The sequence below is a fragment of the Spermophilus citellus genome (assembly GCF_964194105.1).
Source record: "Spermophilus citellus genome assembly, chromosome: 10".
Taxonomy (NCBI): Eukaryota; Metazoa; Chordata; class Mammalia; order Rodentia; family Sciuridae; genus Spermophilus; species Spermophilus citellus.
In genome coordinates, this window is record NC_138197.1 from 85243146 (window position 1) to 85263742 (window position 20597).

General features: G+C 36.7%; 1 protein-coding gene across 1 annotated transcript in view; it reads left to right on the forward strand.

Moving 5' to 3' along the window:
• The first annotated feature begins 1537 nt into the window (after positions 1-1537).
• MSRB3 (methionine sulfoxide reductase B3) overlaps positions 1538-20597 on the forward strand; it is a 192773-nt gene continuing 173713 nt past the window's right edge. Inside the window, 2 exon segments of the mRNA XM_081311516.1 lie at positions 1538-1691; positions 1694-1773. Coding sequence (XP_081167642.1) covers positions 1553-1691; positions 1694-1773 — 219 coding nt within the window. The 5' untranslated portion in view covers positions 1538-1552.

Consider the following 20597-nt stretch of genomic DNA (forward strand, 5'->3'; position numbering starts at 1 on the left):
AAAAAAAAAAAAAAGAATACTCAAATTTCCTGGGTATTTCCTTGCAAATACCCGGTTCTGGGTACCTAACTGAATGGTAATGTTATGGGTCATTTGGATTATTTATTTACTATATTACAATTTATTTACCATCAGTTTATCTAGGTCACCTGCCCTTCCTTAGATTCCTTATCACTGTTAGTAAGTTTAAAGGTGAAATCTGCCCATCTGCCAGGCATAATTCATGGGATGTGGTGCTTTTTAATTCCAGATGTTTTAAGGGAATCACTTGCAAATAGACTGATTTTTGGCTTACAGACCTAAATAGTCTGCCAGAATTGAAGCTGTTTTGAAATAAAGTTTCTGATTTTCAAATAAAGCATTTTCAAACAAATAGTGTTATGTACAAATTATCAACACTTTAGTTCATATTAGAATAATCTACCCTCTAAATCTATTTGACATTTACCCCTTAAATGTTTTGCATCAATAAATCTTTTCTGTAGCATCTTAAAATGTTCATAAGTAATTATATTTCATCCTACCATCTCCGGGTCCTGTCCCATTTATTAAAGTGAAAAAATATAGTAATTAAGACATAATTACATTGTCTTGGAAGGCTAAGGGTCATTTGGACTTGATTACTTTAGGAATTAGTGCCAAAGAAAAGTCAGGCAACTACAGGCTTGGGCCTGTAATTAACCCTCTGGGACTGACATTCTGGTCATCTGAGGTAGCACTTTTTGAATACATTTCAACATTACACTTTTGACAAGCTCCAATAAATACAAGATGAGTTGTGTGAAATAAGTGTGTGTGTTTGGAGGGCAAGAGACGAATGGAGGTTGGAGGTGGAGAAAGGCTGGTATAAACTTCAGCATCTAGCTATTGTGAAAACCTATTGTTCAGTCAGCTTGTCTGATTCCATATATGGTGTTCAAAATACAAGTTTGGAGAAAGACCTTTCCGCGTACACACACACAACTGTGGCAGGGGCCCCCTCACCTGGGTGGTGTTCTCTATACTATAATGCTTGTTCTATATGTATAGAATACTTATGTGGATATTTTAAGTGGCAACACAGCTTCCTTTTTTTTTCTCTTAACTTTTAAAAATCCAATTTCTCTTTTGTGGTGCTGGGCATTGAACCCAGGCCTTTACACATGCTAAGCTCTACCAACTGAGTGATATTCCCAGCCTGGCCATGCCGCTCCTGCCTTACCTTCCCATACATAGTAATTGCCAGAACTTTTTTATCCCCTCACTACCAAGGTTGTCAAGCCCTGACAGGTCTTCCTCTAGGTCACTGTCTCACGGTCCACTCCCTACATAGTTTTCTCCTTTTCCCAGTCGTATAGGACTCTCAGAACCTTGAAAAGGGTCGGATGGGGTGCTGGGCTCTGCTCTTGGGCCCCGAAGTTGGAAGTGATGTTCCTGGGCAGGGGGAATCCCACCTTCCGCTCGCGCACAGCGGCCGGATGCCTTGGAGGCGGGAGTTGGCGGCCGCCGAAACCCGGGCAGCGGGCCCCGTCCGCGGCCGGCGCGCTCCCCGGTCCTCCCTCGCTCATCTCCTATGCTCATATTTGGACTCGGCTGCCCGTGCCCAGGAATTTCCCGTCATGCCTCCCGCCGCCCCGTCCGTCGCCCGGAGCCAGGGAGGGAGGAGGAGGCTCGGACAGCGGCGGCGGCTCCCTGGCCTTTCGATGAGCGCGCGGTGGACCCTCCCGCGCCCCCTCTCGCTCTGCCTCTGCCTTTGCCTGGCCGCGGTCGCGGCGCGGGCAACCTCGCAGTCTGGTAAGTTCAGTCTTCCTTCCCACCTCGCCTCACCCCTCCCACCCGACCCTGCCAAGTTAGGGTGTGACCCGAAGCCAGGTCCCCTCCGAGCGCCGACTGCGCCCCTCAGCCTCTGGCGGGGACACCCCCTTCCCGAGCCTAGGAGGGGCGCGGGAGGGTTGCGCCCCGCGCGGGCAGTGAGGGGCTGACTGGAAGGAGGTCAGGGCTGACCAGCGTTCCCCCCGCCGACGGAAGGCGCCTGGCCGCCGCGCTGACACCTTATCCCATGCCCAGAGCGAACCTGAGCCTGCGGGAGGCTCTTTCCCGGCGCGGGCCCGAGGGAGGGGTCTGGCCCCACAGCTGCGAGTGGCGAGGGAGGGGCGCGGGGCCCGCGGCCGGGATAGGGGACTGTCCCGGAGCCCCCTACTCGGCGCAAGTTGGCCCCGTGGGCGTCGCCGCCCAGATAACGGGCCCGGGGCGTGGGAACAAGCCGGCCAGGCCCACGCCACCGCCGTGTATCACGCTGTGGAGTGGGGCGTCGGGCGGGCGGGGGCGGACGGGGAGCGGCGCGGAGGAGCGACCCCGGGGGCTCCGCGCCGCTGCCCTCCCTCGGAGCCTCCTGCGCGGCTGGGCCAGTCTCCCGCGGGCCCGGCTGGCATCTCATAGGCCAAAAATCGCAGAGATCCCCGAGTTTGCCAGGTACCAGTTTTGTTTTGTTTTTAAACGGAAAAAAGCATGTAAGTCTATTTTTTTAAAAGTTTTACACTGAACTGTTTCAAGTCAAACTATGAATGTAAAGTCCTCATTCTACCTTATTAGGTTTAAGACTAGAAGCCTTTAAGTCGTAACTGTAAGGGTTTTAAAAGATAATTTTCTTCAAAGCATGTACAAAATACTGAGGAGGAATTAAGGTAAATGTGAAATTGCGTGAATTCTTACTTTTGTGATGAGTAACTAGCGGTCAAAGCTTCTAGGTTCTCTATTTTGTCTGGAATGGAAGAACAGAAATTTACAGTTCCTGAGAGCTGAGATTATTTAGGAGATTTCAGTTTGCTTTTGTTTTTGTCATCAATAGACTAAGCTGTCAAAATAAGATTTGGCTAAGTAGGACACATTAATTACTTGAAAGCTGACTCTTCTAAACATAGATTATATTCTCTGGTTTAGTATCCTATTTTCATTTGCAGCATAGGCAGCAAAATAGATTTTATAAGATAATTTTATTTATAACAATCTTCATGGTTCCTAGAACATATAAAACTGTCAATTAGAATTAATGGCAGATATTTACAATATTTAACTATTAAATGTGCAGCTTATAAATACTAATATAAGCAATGATATCAGTTTCATGTTTGTTTCGGGATAGCACTTCTTGGCAAACAACAGGTTCTAATTTCTCATTTTATCAATGGGCTTCTAAAAAATACTGGCTGATAAAAAGTGGATTGTGGGCTGGGGATGTGGCTCAAGTGGTAACACGCTCGCCTGGCATGCGCGGGGCTCCGGGTTCAATTCTCAGCACCACATAAAAATGAAATGAAAAGATGTGTCCACCGAAAACTGAAAAATAAATATTAAAAAAATCTCTCTCTCTCTCTCTCTCTTTAAAAAAAAAGAATGGATTGTATTGTAGGAAATATACGTATGCTGTGTGTGTGCTCACGCGTGCACATGCGCGCACCTCAGTTTGTTGACTTACCTAATAATTTTGGTAAAATAGCCCTTGATGACCCAAATCCACTGCTATGTGCCCCCTTGCCAGTAATTTTTAACAAGTTTATATTTGGATCTTTTAAACATAGATTCTTTTAATTTTGGTCCCAACTGGTGTATCAGTCTAATTTTTGGTGACTTTTACTAGGGCCTTTTGTGAATGTCTGGAATTTTTTCTTATTTTAAAATAAGTAGCTTTTAGCCATCTAGATTTTTAACTTTTTTACAGTGTCTATATTGCTCACCCCCAAGGTTGCAACATAAAACTTTTACATTTCAAATCAACTTATTATTTTTACTCTTTCAAGGTGCTTATTTCAATATTATAACTAAAATGTTAACCTCTTAAGTCAGAAATCCTTACTGTTTTACTCAAGTAATGATAATATGCAAAGATTATCTGCAAAGTAGGATTCATTAGTTTTCTAATACATGTTTATTCTAATATGTATTTATTAAGCACAAGGAGAGACTAAATTATTGAGCATAGATTCTAAATCATCCAAAAGCAACCTTAGGAAATAATACTTTTTAGTTCTATCATAAACTGGTCATAATCCCTTTGATTTTATTCTCAACTGTCTAATGTATTACAGTTAGAGATTTGGTTGATGAATTTAGTTCCAGAGTTTAGCTTCCTTCTCTGTAAAATGATGAAGCCTGGTATAGTTTCCTTGTCTCTTCTGACTCCAGGATCCTTTAATATTGTTTTTGTTTATTTAACCCTGCAGAGCCACCCACCACATCTGGTTCAAACTTCTGATTGTCAGTTTCTGACTTGTTATACTTGTTAAGCTGGTCTAACTGTAGTTAGATCTGATGGGCGTGCATACAGCTTTGGGGAGCTCAATTCTGCCTCAAGATTGTCTTCATACACACAGAGTCCATAGTATTAAACTTCGATTACTTTCTTCTCTTCATCTACTAGTAGAAAGTGCTAGTTATGTTATAGGATAAATTCCCGATTGCTGTTTGTGGATAGTAAAGTTCAGGCCCTAACATCATTTTGATATTCAATTTTGGTTTTGGGGTTCAGGTTAGGGACACCACCAGAGAGCTCCCGAACCTTCTGTGGTTGAGAAGGCTGTGGCTAGTTAGCTGGAAGCATTCCAAATGAAATGACCTATGTTGGGGTATCACCTTTTGATCCACAGAAGACTGAAGTGGATCTATCTACCTGTCTGATTTATACAGAATTAAGTTACCTTTGCAGAGGAGGGTGATCAGCTAATTAATTGGCCATTTATTAGGTAACATTTTTTATTGCTGTACAGATAACTTAAGGTTTTTGTTTTTAATTTAAATGTTCTATTGTTTTCTCTTTCCTGGGAATAATGCATTTTCTTTTCGAAATGCTTAGCAAAGGCTCTGATCCCTGTTCACATATTCATTTGTATAGTATATCAAAGTCTACTTGTGGTTTTTAAGGAATAGAATTAAAGAAAAAAAGAAACTATAAAAAACATAGACCAGTAAAAATCAGTCAGTTGACTTTATGGAAAATATTGGTTGTTGCCTCATTTAAGTTTCCCTTGCAAGTAACAGAAATGAACTTGAACAAGTTTTAGCAAAAAGAAGGAAGGAAGAAAGGAATTTGTTGGAAGACTGCTGGAAGCCAAGTTCAGACAGACCTTATCAGGTAGGGCCTGGGACCAGGGATTTGAAAACATGGAACATTCCCTGTCTCTAGTCTTATCTCTCCTTGCATCTTTATTTTCTCTTAGCTGACTTTTTTTTATTTCTGCCTTTTTTGTTTGTTGTTTTTGATATTTGAATGTGGCTATTCAGCAGCTCCTGAGTATTTATATGTCCCTTGACTCCAAGCACAAGGAGAGACTAAATTATTGAGCATTGATCTTAAATTTTTGAGAGGAAGAGAATGGTAGACACTTTGGGTCATATGGTTGATCTAGATTTTTCCTAACGTTTCTTCTAATTCTGGAGTTATCTACAGGATGTAGTACGTGTAGATGGTTTGCATATGCCTTATTACATTTTACATCATGGAGGTATTAGTCCTTAAAATGAATCATTTGTTCTTGACTGAAATGTGTATGGAACTGTGTGACATTGTCAGTGAAATCCTAGGACCTTAGTGCACTTCACTTTATTGTAGTAATGCTGAAGAGGAAAGAAGCTTCTGGGGAGTAGACTGAGATTAGCACCACATTTAGGAATTATAAACTTGGCATGCAACTGAGGTAGGAAAATCCTGTCTGATAGCAACTAATCCATTCTGCAGATAATCATCTGCATATTTTCAGGAGTTCACTGGATAAAATGCCAAACTCAAATAGCTTTTTAGGATAAATTGATTTAAACTAATGTAATTAGAGATATTCTTAGAAATAGTTCAGGGACCAAGAATTCATCAGTTTAGGCTATTCCTGTGGCCTGCCACTATTCTATCAGATTAAAGTCCTTAAGACCTCTTTCAGATGGTGTTTTGTGAAGCCTTCCTCATCTTGTAGAATTTGTAATTTCCTATACATTTTATACATTTTCTATAACAGTTTATACCTTGGTTGACACAACTTTTACCACTGTGTTATAATTTAGTCTATATGTATTTATCTTCTTCATTAGACTAAATTCCTGTAGTCTAGTGAATCACTGACTTTGGATAAGGCTCAGGATCAGTTGTCTCAGGTTATATATTTTTTAAATATTTATTTTTTAGTTGTAGTTGGATGCAATACCTTTATTTTATTTATTTTATGTGGTGCTAAGAATTGAACTCAGGGCCTCGCACGTGCTAAGTTCTCTACCACTTAGCCACAACCCCAGGCCTGATTCAGGTTATATTGATTTTTACTTTTTCAGATATTCTGATACTTTTGTGACATCTTACTTGCTACTACCATTTTCCTTTGACATTGGAACTCAGTCACAGTGCTTTTCTTTTATAGTCTGTTTCTTAGATTTTACAGGCTTTCCCATGAACATTCTGATTTTCATTGTGAAGATCAAATATATAGAATGATGGGATGTTTTCCTGTCAATTAAAATGGTACAGGGAGGGAGCATGTAGCACACTTATATGAAAGGGAGTAAACTTTTGTAGAGCACCTTACATTTATTTACCAGATTAGACAGAGAGCAGGCATAGAAAAAAATTTGAGCATATTTAAAAAGGAATAGCAAGAAGACAAAGTAGAAGAAATTTTGGTTTGACTTAGAACATGGAAACCTTTTAATGCTAGACCAAGGAATTTGGATTTATTTAGTAAGGTATGAAATTGAAGTTGCTTGATCCTTGAAATGTCATAATTGGAGTTGAATTATAGGTTATATTATCTAATAATTCAGAGAATGAATTGAATTGGAAAGAAACCAGGAGATGAATAAAAAAGTATTGTAAATGTTTTGGTCAAAGAACACCTGAACTAGAGCAGTAGGTATGGGGTTGGAGAAGTATTGCTGAAGCACATTAAACAGAAATAAACAATTAGTTGGATATTGGGAAACAAGGGATGAGTAAAGGATGATGATAAGATGTTAAGACTGGTTGATTGAAAGAGTGTGAACTCAGGTTTGTGGGTAGGGTAAAAATGTTTTGTTTTAGATCTCCTGTTTGAAGTGCTGGTAGGACATTAATATGGAAATGTGTAGTAGAATCAGATGGTGTGGGATTGGAACTTGGAGAGAGTTTGGGCTAGAAATAAAACATGTATGAGTAAGGAGGTTTAAAAATAAAGATAGGAAGAGAGCATTAGTTGGCTGAAGTAAGAGGAAGGGTACAGGAAAAACATCATAAAGAAGATAGAATTTGATCTGGCTCTACGTTTTTCTTTTTTTTTTTTCTTTTCTTCTTTCTTTCCTTTCTTTCTTTTGGTTCTGGAACTTGAACCTAGGCAAGTGCTCTACCTATTAGCTACATCCTAGGCCCTTTGATCTGCCTTTACAAGATGTTCACTCAACTTCTGGCATTCTATCCTTGAGCTTTCTTTGTTTAAGGAACATTGTTTTTTAATTCTACAAATAATATGTGGGAAAAATTGAATAAAGGATACTGCACCCAGAATGACCTTACTAAAGTACAAAACTGTTGCTGCTACTTTCTTGACTAACCCTCCTTCCATGGCATCTCAACTTTGTTAAGATAAAGAACGGATTCCTTAGTTGTTTTCATCATCACAAAACCTTGTTTCTTTCTATAATTTGGACTTCCTGCAAGTCGTTCAGTTAGTGCTGAACACATATTCTGTCTCACACTCCTCCTCGTTCCTCCCTATCTCTTCCCCAAGAATAGACAAAATGTGAAGATGTGATTTCCAGCAGATGGAGTACCCTGTGTACTAGAGAAGTCTTTTATGGGCACTTTTTGTTGTCAGGGTCAGGTTCTTAACCATAAGATAATTGTTGACAAGTTCCTAATCTTAAAAAACAAAAAATTATGATAAAATTATTTCTCTCCCCCCCCTTTTTTTGTTAAAATAAAACAGAACACGTTGCTTGTGTTATCTCTTTAAATGTCTCCTGTATAAGTATCCTGTACACTTGAGTTGGCCACACTGGCCATCATATGATAACCTCTGACACTTGGTAACCTCTGACACTTGGATGTGATAGTTTGGAACAGCATTGTTATCTGCATTTGTATAATTGAGTTACCCAAATATGTGCTGATTTGGAAACTTTAGGACCTGAAGGTAAGCTGGGGGAATTTATCTTATGAGAGCCTTCATTTAGACAGATTATAGATATTTATAAAACATGGAGATGACTACAGGTGAAACAGAATTAAGAATGGCATAAAGTGTTCTCAGAGTTCAGCTTCTAAACCAATCATATATCTTGATCCTCAGTTTCTAAAAATAGTACATTGTTCATAACATTTGTCTAAAGTGACACATTTATGTATGGCATAGAGTATTAAGAGTAATTTCTGACTTGCTAAATTAAAAAAATATATAAGAACTCTCTCATATGCTAGTAGTTGTGCTTTTAGTAGCTCTTCACTGAGAAAGTACATAACAACTACTATAAAACTTTGACTTGCATTTTTAAAAAAATATGAAAGCATTTGTTTGGAAAGTGCACATATATAGAAATTATGACTTAGTCTACAGACAGCCATTGAATTTTTGTTTTATAGGTACTCTCAGGGAAGTTCTGGCTTTGACTTCCAGTGGCTCATTATCATTTGCTTTAGAATGTGGGGGAGAGTTTTTGTTTGAAAATGTCAGGCATAACTGAAATTTTGGAATTACTGGAAGCTCCTCAATATACTCTTACAACACCTAATGCTTATTTTATAGCATGCAATATGTTTTATGCTGATTGGCCTATTGAACAGTCTCAGGGATTAGAAGTCAAATACAGTATACAAATACTTTAAAAATTGCATTTTGGGGCTGGAGTTGTAGCTCAGCTGTAGATCGCTTGACCAGCATGTGTGAGGCACTGGGTTTGTTTCTCAGCACTGCATATAAATAAATAAATAAAATAAAGGTCTATCAACAACTAAAAAAATATATATATATTTTTTTAAAGAGAGAGTGAGAGAGGAGAGACAGAGAGAGAGAGAGAGAGAGAGAGAGAGAGAGAGAGAGAGAATTTTTAATATTTATTTCTTAGTTCTCGGCGGACACAACATCTTTGTTGGTATGTGGTGCTGAGGATCGAACCCGGGCCGCTTGCACGCCAGGCGAGCGCCCTACCGCCTGAGCCACATCCCCAGCCCTAAAAATATATTTTAAAAAATTTTAAAATTGCATTTTCAAGTATATGAGCATCATTCCTAGGACTGTAGAGAGATTTTAAGGTGAAATTTAGAAAATTATTTGCATATACATACATACATACCTACAGCTGTTACTGCTATGACCATAACATAACTGTCTTCTAGTACCATAAATTATATGACGAATCCTTGTAGTTTCTTCTTTTTATTTAAAGCAAAAAAAATCCTTCAGTATACGTGTTAAACTTAAGCCATTATTGAAAATAGGACTATGGTGCATGGTAGAGTCAATATTAAAAGAAAAGCAGTACAGTCCTTGCATAAATCAAGAGTCCTACATTTTATGTTTATTCTTTCTTTTTTATTTTTATTTTGTTTGGTGGTCAGAGAATTTTGGTTTGGTAGGGCTTAGGGGGAAACTGTGTAATGCCTATTATAGATGGATACTTAAATTAGTGGTGTGTAATTGAGAAAAAGTACAGACATATCTCTCTGGACATCATCCAGGGGATTAGACACGACAATGGGTGAGAGGCCATGAGTGGTCTTGGATTTCTAGTTTCACAGTAATTGAAAGCAAAAAATAAAAGTGCACCATAGTCCTTGTTTCTGATTTTTTGGTAGATGAATATGCCTTCAACTCAGGCTGCCTTCCAGGAAGAGAATGGGTTGAGGACAGAGGATGTTTGTCTATAAATAGAGGTATGTGAGAAATTGCAAGTTCATTTGAGTATTTGCATCCTGTGTTCATGATCAGGTTGCAAGGGAATCAGGCATAAGAAGAACACTGGGTGGTGAATTGGGAGATTGGGTTTTCCTAGACCTGTTCTTATCTTAAGTGTCTTGTGTCTTGGTTTTAATATCTGCAAAATGAATGAATTAGACTAGGTAATACCTGGTGTTGCTTTTTGTTTAAGATTCTATAGATCTGAATTGTCTAAAAGTCTCCAATAGCTTCCGTAATTTTTAATGAAAATAACATGATTAGTTAATTATAAAATTCTCTTTTCTTGTTATGTTTTGTTCAAGTTGCACAAGCTATTTTGTTGAACTAACTACAAATGCTCTCTAAGATCTGTTTGTACTTTGTAGCCTAGTGTGTCCAGTAATTTGATCTACAGGCAGTTATATAACCCTCTTAAAAATTTAGTATTTATTTAAATGATAGATTATACTGTACTACAGGTATCATATTGAATATCCCATCTGAAATAATGGCATTAAGCACCAGAAATCATGTCTGTTATTCTGTATACATAGCCAGTAATTACTTGTCTATGCTTGAAAATATATCTCAGATGAAAAAGTCCTCTTTTAACAAAGGTATATTACCAGTGGAATTTGCTTTTGACCATCTTAGAAATATATTTAACTCTTAGCACTGCTTAATCTTGATTTTAAAGATTTGAAAGTAAAGATTGAAAAATAAATCTTCACTATGAGCTTTAAAGAAAAAATGTTTTATTGACAGGCAAAAAGTATGTTTTCTTGCCTTTAAAATTTATTATTAAGTTTTTTGTCTTTTTTAATCATAAAATACTTCATTCAACAAATATAAAATGTACATATAAGGAATAAAAAATGATGTTTTAAAAAATTAGGCGGCTCTCACCAGCTTCAGAATAGAATGCTAAAGCTGCCTCTGTGATTTTTGTCAGTCACATCTTCCTTCTGCTCAGAGGTACCCGCAGTCCTACATTTTGTGATTTTTATTTAATGATACCTGATAAACTCTTGCTCTATGCTTTTACTATGGATGAATCTCTGCGTATTACATTGTTCAGTTTTGCATGCATTAGAACTTTAGAGAGATGGTATTATCTACTGTATATCTTCTGTAGCTTGCTTTTCCCATATAGTATTATTTTTGCCATCTGTATTGCTATGTAGAATTCATTTTTCATTAAATCAGCATTTCTTTTATTATCCATGTTTTTCTACTTTTAATTTATTTATGCTTCTTGCATATTTGTGGAGTCGGATTCTTGTATTTTCCTATCAAGTCAAATCTTTGCATTTTCTTCTGTTGCTTTTAAGCTTTATCATCTCTATAGTAACAATAATAATAGTGATGATAATTGTGATAAAATCATAGCAAATACTCACGTTACTGTGTTTCAGATACTGTTTTAAGCATTTATATTTACATGTATCAACTCATTGAATGTTGGTGAAAATTTGCCAAGGAGGTACAGATTTTACTTTTCATCATGATAAAGCATAGGGAAAAAATATTAGGGACTAAAGCACAGAGATGTTCAGTAATTTGTATGACCATGAGTTAAACTAGGCAGTCTGGCTACGAATGCCATGCTTTTATCATTTCACTATTTGACTCCGATGTAGTCTTTTCTTTTTTTCCCACTTAACTTTTTAAGGTATTAAAAACCTTGCTAGGACATAATAAAGGAAATGGCTCTCACTCGATGTTCAATTGGGTTCTCCTGCACGAACAACACCAGTTGCTCGAAGTCATGCCACAGTTTAATTTGCTTCATGGTTAGAACATGATTTTCTTTTTAAAATTATAAAATTTTTATTAAATCAATCTTAATTATCAAATAATAATTATATGTAATTATGGGGGTATGATGTGATGTCTTAATCTATGGTATACATTGTAGAAAGATTCAGGCAAGCTGATTAATATATCCATCACCTCACCAATTTATTTTTTATGGTGAAGACTTTAAAAATCTATTCTTTTAACATGTTTTAATTATACAGTGATTATTATTAACTGTGACATTAACCATAAAACTTATTACTCCAGTCCAACTGAAACTTTGTATTCTTTGATCAACATCTCCCTTTTTCCATTCCTCCTCTTCTCCCCAGATTTATTTTCAGTCTTTCATTTTATACAAATTTGTTTGATTCTGAAGGATTTATCATTGTGTTTTTTCCTAATTAAAAAGAAAAATATACCTTCTTCATAATTTGAAATTTTTCAGTTTTTAATTTTTGGTCTGTGGTTTAGACTTGAGTTCCTTGATTTCTTTTGCTTGTTTGGGCCAGTTTCTTTATATTTGTGCAGCAGCATTCTCTTTTTATAAACATTTGTATGGTCTTAGATGAATCAGTAATCATCTTGAACTTTGTAATACTTATTTTATTAATTGCTAATCACTTTTATTGTGAAATTACAAGCGGAGATTACAAAAGGAAAATGGTTAAATAAAAGATAGTTCTTGATAGTGATTGGAAACTACCCGTTTGACCCAAGACCCTCAAATTTCAGAAGAAGAAACACATTGGCATTCAGAAATAAAATACGTTTGTATCATGACTTTCTTGAACAGCTTTTATATTTCCTAAAGTAGCTAATTAATTATATTTTTCTCTTACATGCTGTTTTTTGATGTCTTTAAGTTTTTCCAAGCTCTTGCATACTTTCCTAATATCCCTTATTTAAATGTGCTCAAATTTCTCTCATCTTTAAAACAAAGAACTTGTTCAACCCAACATCCAATATGATCAAGCTATTCTATAAGTTGTTTATGTCCTTGCTATCTTTATCTGCCCTCCATCTAAAAATATGTAGTTAGCCCTCTTCCATGTCAGGTACTGACTTGTCTAATCTCAGGGGACACAACATGAATCAGAGTGACACAGGCCTCATTCTCAGTGGCTTTTCTATCCACTTTGGCGCTGCTATGTCCTGTTGTACAAAGAGCAAGAAGATCATTTTTTGGTAAGAGAAAGAGTATGGTTGGAGTTGAGGGTCAAGAAGTGGGCCAGATCACATGGGACTTTAAGATCATATGAGGTGTATAGATAGTATGTTGTATGATAGAAGAAGCAGTTGGGGGTTTTAAGTAGGCAATGAGGAGATCTGATTTGCATTTTCAAATACACACTCTGCATGCTGTGTGGAGAATGTAACATAGGGGTTGAGAATAGAATCAGACAAATGTTTAGGGTTGGGCTGGTGAGTTGATAATGGTTGGGCCAGGATGGTGGTGCCAGAACTGAAACCTTGCTGATTGATTGGGCATAGGATTTAAGGAAGATAGAAGAACCATTCATATTCTACTGAAATTGCTTTGGTTGAAGCCACTTATGGTGCTCATATCATTAAACTCAGTGGATTCAGTAGTTTCTAATAGCATTGGTATTGTTAGATGTGCAATCTTAGGCAAAAATTAATTAGATTGACTGTGACTCAGGTTCTTGTAGAATAGAAATAAGATCATACCTGTCACACATAGGCTGTTGTAACCATTAAGTGAAAGAGTAAATGTGGATTACTTAGCACATCATCTTCCACAGAGTTAATCCACAGTATTAATATCATCATCATCATCATCTTTGTCATTCTGGGACAATACTTTCCCATCTCTGACCATTGTTTTTTCTTGGTCTTTTTCGATAGTTCTTTCAGCTTACCTCCATGTGTTCCTCAAGGCTCTGGCATTTTTTTTCTAATTTGATACATATTCTTATACAACAGTATTTACTTTTTGAGCTTCAGTTTTATCTGCATATAATTACCCACCCGCAATGTGTATCTGTTAGTTCTCTACCCTAAACTATAGCCCATACATCCACATACTTCTCTATTATCTCTACCTGGAGGACTGTCTAAGGTGCCTTAAACATGTCAAAAATGGAACTTCTTTTTCAACCTGAACTTAAGCCTTTCCTCTTTGTTCTCTAGCTCAGTAAATGGTCCACCACTTGCCCAGTTTTCTGTAAGTCTCCTAATTAGAATCACTACCTTTGGTCTTATGCTATTCCTGTCCATTTCCATTTTTATCATCTTCATTATTTAATTTGCAAATCTGATCATGTCACTGTCCTTTGGTTAGTTCCCTTTCTTCTTAGGGTGAAGTTCTAAATACTTATAATTTTTCAAGATTGTTGAGAGCCACAACCAAGTCAAGATGGCGCCTGGTATTTTGCCAGAAGGAGTGGTTGAGAAGTAACACCAGCAAACTATTAAGATGATGATAATTAAGTTAAGCTGTGTATAATTAATAAGATAATGACTGATTGCTGTAACTGGATGATGCTAAATTGAAACAAGCTGTGTATTCAGTTGTGTATATAAACGTCTGCTGTCCGGCAATAAGACAGCTTCTGCTACCTCGGGTGGCTGCTACTTTTGAGTTCCCGTTGAGTTCTCGTGGAGTTCCCGTTGATTCTCACGGAGTTTCGGTTGAGTTCTGGTGGTGTTCCCATGGGGTGGGGTTCTGGCAATAAAGTAGTTCCTGTTTGAACCTACAAGTGGCTCGTGACCTCCCGGTCATTTTGTGCCCAGCGAGACTGCGGCACAAGATTTGTTTCTGTCAGCACCATCATCTCCCCTTTCACTCCTTCCTTACATTTTTCAGCCACACTGCTCTTGTTGAGAAGAGGAGCTTCAGTGAGCTATGATCTTAATTTGGGATCACTGTATATCTTTCTCTTTGTTTGGAATACTTCTCTCCTCCTTCTTAAACTGGGTGTAAGTCTTAACAGTTATTCTTAGTTTCAATGTTATTTCTTCTAGAACACCTTTCTCATGCCGCCCTCTCTTCCTCTGTTATTTAGGATCTTTATTTATTCTCTACCTCTATGTGATCTTTATTGCATTTCCTAGTAATGTCTTTCATTTTCACTAACATGGTAACTTCCAGGGACTATGTTATCTTTTTTTCACTTTGTCCCCAGCATCTGCTTGTTAAATAGAACAAGGAATGAGTACAACACAGGCTTGTCCAGTTTGGGGAATTGGAGACCTTCTGAGTTGGGTGTGCATTTGTCTTAGTCACTCAGAATTACAAAAGGGTAGAATAGAAAAGTTTAGAATCACCCTAGATTCACTCTCAGAGCTCCAGTGGCCTCTGAGTGGAGAGGAGGAAAGTAGCATGAGGGCTGCAGATGGTTCTGAAGATACTTTCTTGGTGTTGAAGTTTCTTCTCTGATTGTAGTGCCACCCAGAGTTTTCAGGGCAGTGACCCCAGTACTTAAGGATATGCTGTCTTTTTCATGTCCTTCCTACCTTTGTGAGGTAGCATCCAGTGTCAGAAGTCCTTGCCAGAGTTGAGCATTGCTGAGCTTTACCTTTGTAGCCACACACATAGACATAGCTTAGCAATCATGTGCTGGTTGCTAAGCTTTCCAAACCTTGTAGACTATCTTGCTGGCTTTTCCTTCTCCTGTTCAGAATCCTGGTGGGAATTTGCTGGACTCTGTTCCTCTAACTTGCAGGGACAAGGGTCATGAATTAGATGAGTTGGGGGTTGCCTTTTCTTCAGTACTTTCTTTCTGCAATTTAAAGTTTTTCAAAGTGAGTTTTATTCTTTTTTAGTTTCCAGGATGATATAGGTCTTATATGTTTTTATAGTCTATTCACCGTTTTGAGAGGAACTGATAAAATCTGATTTAAGGAAAGCATAAGTTCTCTTCTGGAAGGTATTTATTTATATTGCCCCCTTTGTCTTCATGGGTGTGCACATGTATGAGCAGTCTTTTTCTCTCTTTAAAAAATCCTTCTATACCATTCATTTTGTAACGCTTTATAAGAGTCATTATTTTTAATAGGCACATTTAAATTATTTATATTTTATGGGATGAACATATTTGATGATATTCTTTGTCCTGTTATTTTATGCTCTTTTGTGATATTTTTGCCTTGGTTTTCAGTCTTTTGTCATATGGTTTTTGTGTTTTATTTGTTTTTAATCTTTTTATAGGAATTTAGTTTCTGAACCTTAAAAACATTGCTGAGTTTTACTTAATCTGATTATTTCCCTAAAAAAATACAACAGCATTTGACCCTTTTTTACAGAAAAAACTTAAGATCCTTTTGTTTTTCTCTGCTCTCCTTTATTAATGAAAGTGGCCTTAGTTCAAAATGATTATTGTTGATTATTGTTATTTTTATATTATACATTCTCCCTTTTTAAGGATTATTTTTGTCCTGTTCATTTTATCATGTAACATCTATGGTGGTATGCAGTTATTACCACCTACCTTTTTATCTTAATTTTTCCATCTGTAAGGATATTTAAAAAAATATTTTTTAGTTGTAAATGGATCTTTTATTTATTTATATGTGGTGCTAAGGATTGAACCCAGGGGCTAACATATGCCAGGCAAGTGCTCTACCACTGAGCCACAACTCCAGTCCCTGTAAGAATATTTTGATACATACCTTGTTTAACGAGGGTACATCCTTGAGTTGATGTCTTTTTTTTTTTTTTTTGGTAGGGAAGGATGTATGCATGTTTTATTTCCTGAGCTCCTCTGTTATCTTAAGTAATTTAATAAAGAATATTATATACCATGTTAACTTTCCCTTGCAAAACAACATTGAATTGATAAGAGAATTTTTAAAAGGCATAATTTGATAATTAGGAGGCTGGAAAGTTCTTCGAGAATAACCTGAATGTAAATAATATTGTAATTATGGAATATAAAAAAGTTGCTAGCATTCTATACAGAAGAAGAATCTGTAATGATAGAATGTACTGGCATTCAGTTAACAAATTAGTGCCACTCCCAGGGTTCTTTCTGGGTATTCAAATAGTATATATAGTTATCAGGGTTCTAATGTAAAATTATAAGTCCTTAAACAGGTTTTGTTTGTTTGCTTGTTTCTTTCTTTTCCATACTGGGAATTAAATCCAGGGTACACTCAGGCTAGGTAAGCACTGTGCCACTGAGCTGCTCCATGCATCCCTTTCTTAAAAATAAGTTATTTTGAGACAGGATCTTGTTAAGTTGCCCAGGATGGCCTCAAACTTGCCATCCTCCTGCTTTGGCCTACTGAGTAGTAGGAATTACAGGTATGTGCCTCCATGATGGGCAAGTCCTTGAACAGTTTATCTTTGAATGAAAGTGAGTAATTTTGCCAGTTTTAGTTGAATGGCAATGATAATTTATAACTCCTGTTGGACGGCTCAAATTGAAGTTGACCCAAAGTTTATTTTGTCAAATTCCTATCTTATTAGTGTACATGCCTCATGTATGTATAAAGTTAGGTCACCCTGATTAAAACAGTTGATGTAAAATTTGAAGTTTTTCCTTCTTCTCAAAGATAATGGTTTTTCTGAAATTCCTAAAACATAATTGCTTAAATGGAAAAAATATATACATATTTTTATTAATGGTACTGGGGATTGAACCCAGGGTTTTACACATGCTTGGTAAAGTGCTCTCCCACCATGTCACATCCTCAGCCCTGGAAAAAGGTATCTCAATTGAGTTATCTGTTAGATACCCACCTTATTCTTACTCTGTCCAAAACGAAACTAAATTCTCCAACTCTCTCTTTCTTATACCTCCTCTTTTGTTATTCAGTGGGGGGAAATGAAACCCACTGCTAGATAGCTTTTTTAAAAATATCTCATTTAATCTTTCTGAAGTTTAATGAAGTAAGTGTTATGATCTACATTGTGCAGGGAAGGAGACAGATCCTTAGGAAACCGAGGATTTTGTTTATTTATTTATTTGTTGCAGTCCTGAGGATTGAACCCAGGGCTTCATGTTCACTAGGCAAGCACTCTATCACTGAGCCACATCCTCAGGCCTAAAACTGAGGATTTTAGAGGGTAATTAAATTTTCAAGATTATTCAGCTGATTGAGTCAGAATTTGAATGCAGTTCCTGTATACCATGCTGTATAAACAGAAATATAGGACTAGTTCTAGGGGCACTAGGACACTTTGTACAAATATAGGGAAAACAGAGGAAAACATTTGAGTTCAGTTATATTAAAACATTTATTGAGCCTTTATTTTATGGAGATGAAATCCCACCAAATATTCCTTTTTTGGGGGTGGGGGGGTACCAAGGATTGAACTCAGGGCACTCAACCACTGAGCCACATCCCCAGCCCATTTTTGTATTTTATTTAGAGACAATGTCTCACTGAGTTGCTTAATGTCATACTTTTGCTGAGGCTGGCTTTGAACTTTCAAACCTCCTGCCTCAAGACTCTTGAGTTGCTGGGATTATAGTCATGTGCCACCACACCCAGCCCACTGAATACTCTTAAGGAGCTTATAAAATAGGCAGATTTGTAAACCTAAAATTCTAGCTGCATTATAGTAATAGAAGTGCTGAAATAGAAAGTAGTGCAGAGGAGAAATGCATTCTTTTTCTAATAGAAGGAATGGCGAGAAGGAACTGGGAGATCCTTGTGAGGGAAATGATACCTAAATATAAACTTTATATAAATGATATGTACACAATTTCCTGCCTATAGGAATGATGTCTAAATTGGGCTTCAAAGTTAAATATGAATGCATTCTGTATATAATATAGAGGATATAAGTGGTATGGTGAGGTTATAAAAGATGTATTGTCAATATTTATTTGTTCAGTAAATACATATTGAATTTCTACTAGGGGATAGGCTTTGTGTGAGGTACTAGAGAAAAAGTAAGGATAAGAGAGTGCATGGAACATAAGAGTATACTAGGTTGTATGGAGGATTAAAGTTATAGACATAGGAAAAGAAAGAAACCAAGTAGGTCTTAAATGGAAGGATAGATTGAATTTTTCCCTGTAGGTGTTAATGAGCCATGAAATATGTTAGATTGGGTTATAGCACTGTTAGAGCCAGCATGCAGGGCTTTTGGTTACATGTGGAGGAAATCAGATTATGGGCAGTAAGAGGCACATAATCTGATGAGAGATGAAAAGGCGTATTTGAGTACCCTCTTGGAAATAAAGATAGTACTTAGTGTTGTTTGGATATAATGGTCATTAGAAGAGAATCAAGGTGAATTTCAGGTTTGTGGTTTCATTTGGGTAAATGGGAGTCCTTTTTAAACATACTTAGGAATACAGAAAGAATAATAAATTAGTGAAGAAATAAAGAAATAATTGAATTGAGTTTGGGATAAGAAAAATAGTTTGGGGTATATGTGGAGTATTTAGGTTCATTTAAAAACATGATTTAATTAATAAAGAAAACCATACTAGGACAAAGTAGAAAGAACATTATGCAAAATATTTTATTTCTTTCATTTTATGAACTTCTTTTGGACTTATCCCTCTCAAGACCAATACTTGTCAAGTAGTTGATAGAGATCACAAAGATTTACTTTTTGGTGAGGTTCATTTTGTAAAATTTCTCTGTTATATACTATATCAGATCAAATTTCTTGTTTTCTGCAATAGAAAGTTAACTTGGAGGGAGGGTTGCTAAAATTCTGATATAACAAACATTTATTTGCAATTTCCAGTGCTGAAACTTTCTACTCCTAGAATGGTGACAAAGTTCTGATTGTAATATTTTAAATATGATTTAAGGACATGTCTTAGGGCTTATATTTAACTCATTAAAATTATTTCTTAGTGAAAGAAGACCCAACTTAATAAAATTAGAGATGGAAAAAGAAGATATCACAACAGACATTATGGAAATCTAGAGGATCACTAGGGACTATTTTGAAAACTTATGTCCCAATAAAGTAGAAAATCTAGAAGAAAGGGATGCATACCAAGATATATACACCCTACCAAAATTGAACCAAGTTGAAACCTGACACTAAAACCAGATAAGAGCACATGGAGGAAATAAAATTATAGATCAGTATCCTTGATGAGCATAGATGCAAAAATCCTTAACAAGATACTAGGAAATAGAATTCAATAACACATTACAAAAAGTATACATCATGATCAAGTTGGTTTTGTTCCAGGGATGCAAGGAGGGTTTGATATATACAAATCAGTCAATGTAAATAGAACCAAAGACAGAAATCACCTGATTACCTCAATATATGCAGAAAAAGCTTTTGACAAAATTTAGCACTCATTCATAATAACAACCCCAATAAAATTAGGGATAGAAGGAACTTAACCTCAACATTATAAAGGCTACACATGACAAACCCAAAGTCTTGAATGGGGAAAAACTGGAAGCATTCTTTCTAAAATCAGGAACAAGACAAAGATATCTACTTTTATCATTCCTAATCAATATAGTGCTTTAAATTTTACACAGAGCAGTTAAACAAGAGAAGGGAATAAAAAGATACAAATAGGAAAGGAAGAAGTCAAATTATCACTGTAATGAGGTGATCTTCTCACTGTAATGAGGTGATCCTACACATAGGATCCTAAACATTCCAACAGAAGACTTCTAGAGCTGATAAACAAATCCAGCAAAATAGCCAAATACAAAATCAACATACAAAAATTGATAGCCTTTTTGAACACCAAGAATGAGTCCACTAAGAAAGAAATCAGGAAAACTGTTCCATTTGTAAAATCCTCAAAATAAATAAATAAATAGAACAGAATAAGGCTAACCGAAGAGATAAAAGACCACTGCAGCAAAAGCTACAGAACAATGTAAAAAGAAATGAAAGAAGGTGCTAGAAAATAGAAAGGTCTCCCATGTTCACGGGTAGGCAGAATTAATACTGTTAAAATGGCCATGTTACCAAAAGTGATCCACAGATTCAATTGCGATCTCCATCAAAATATCAATAATATTCTT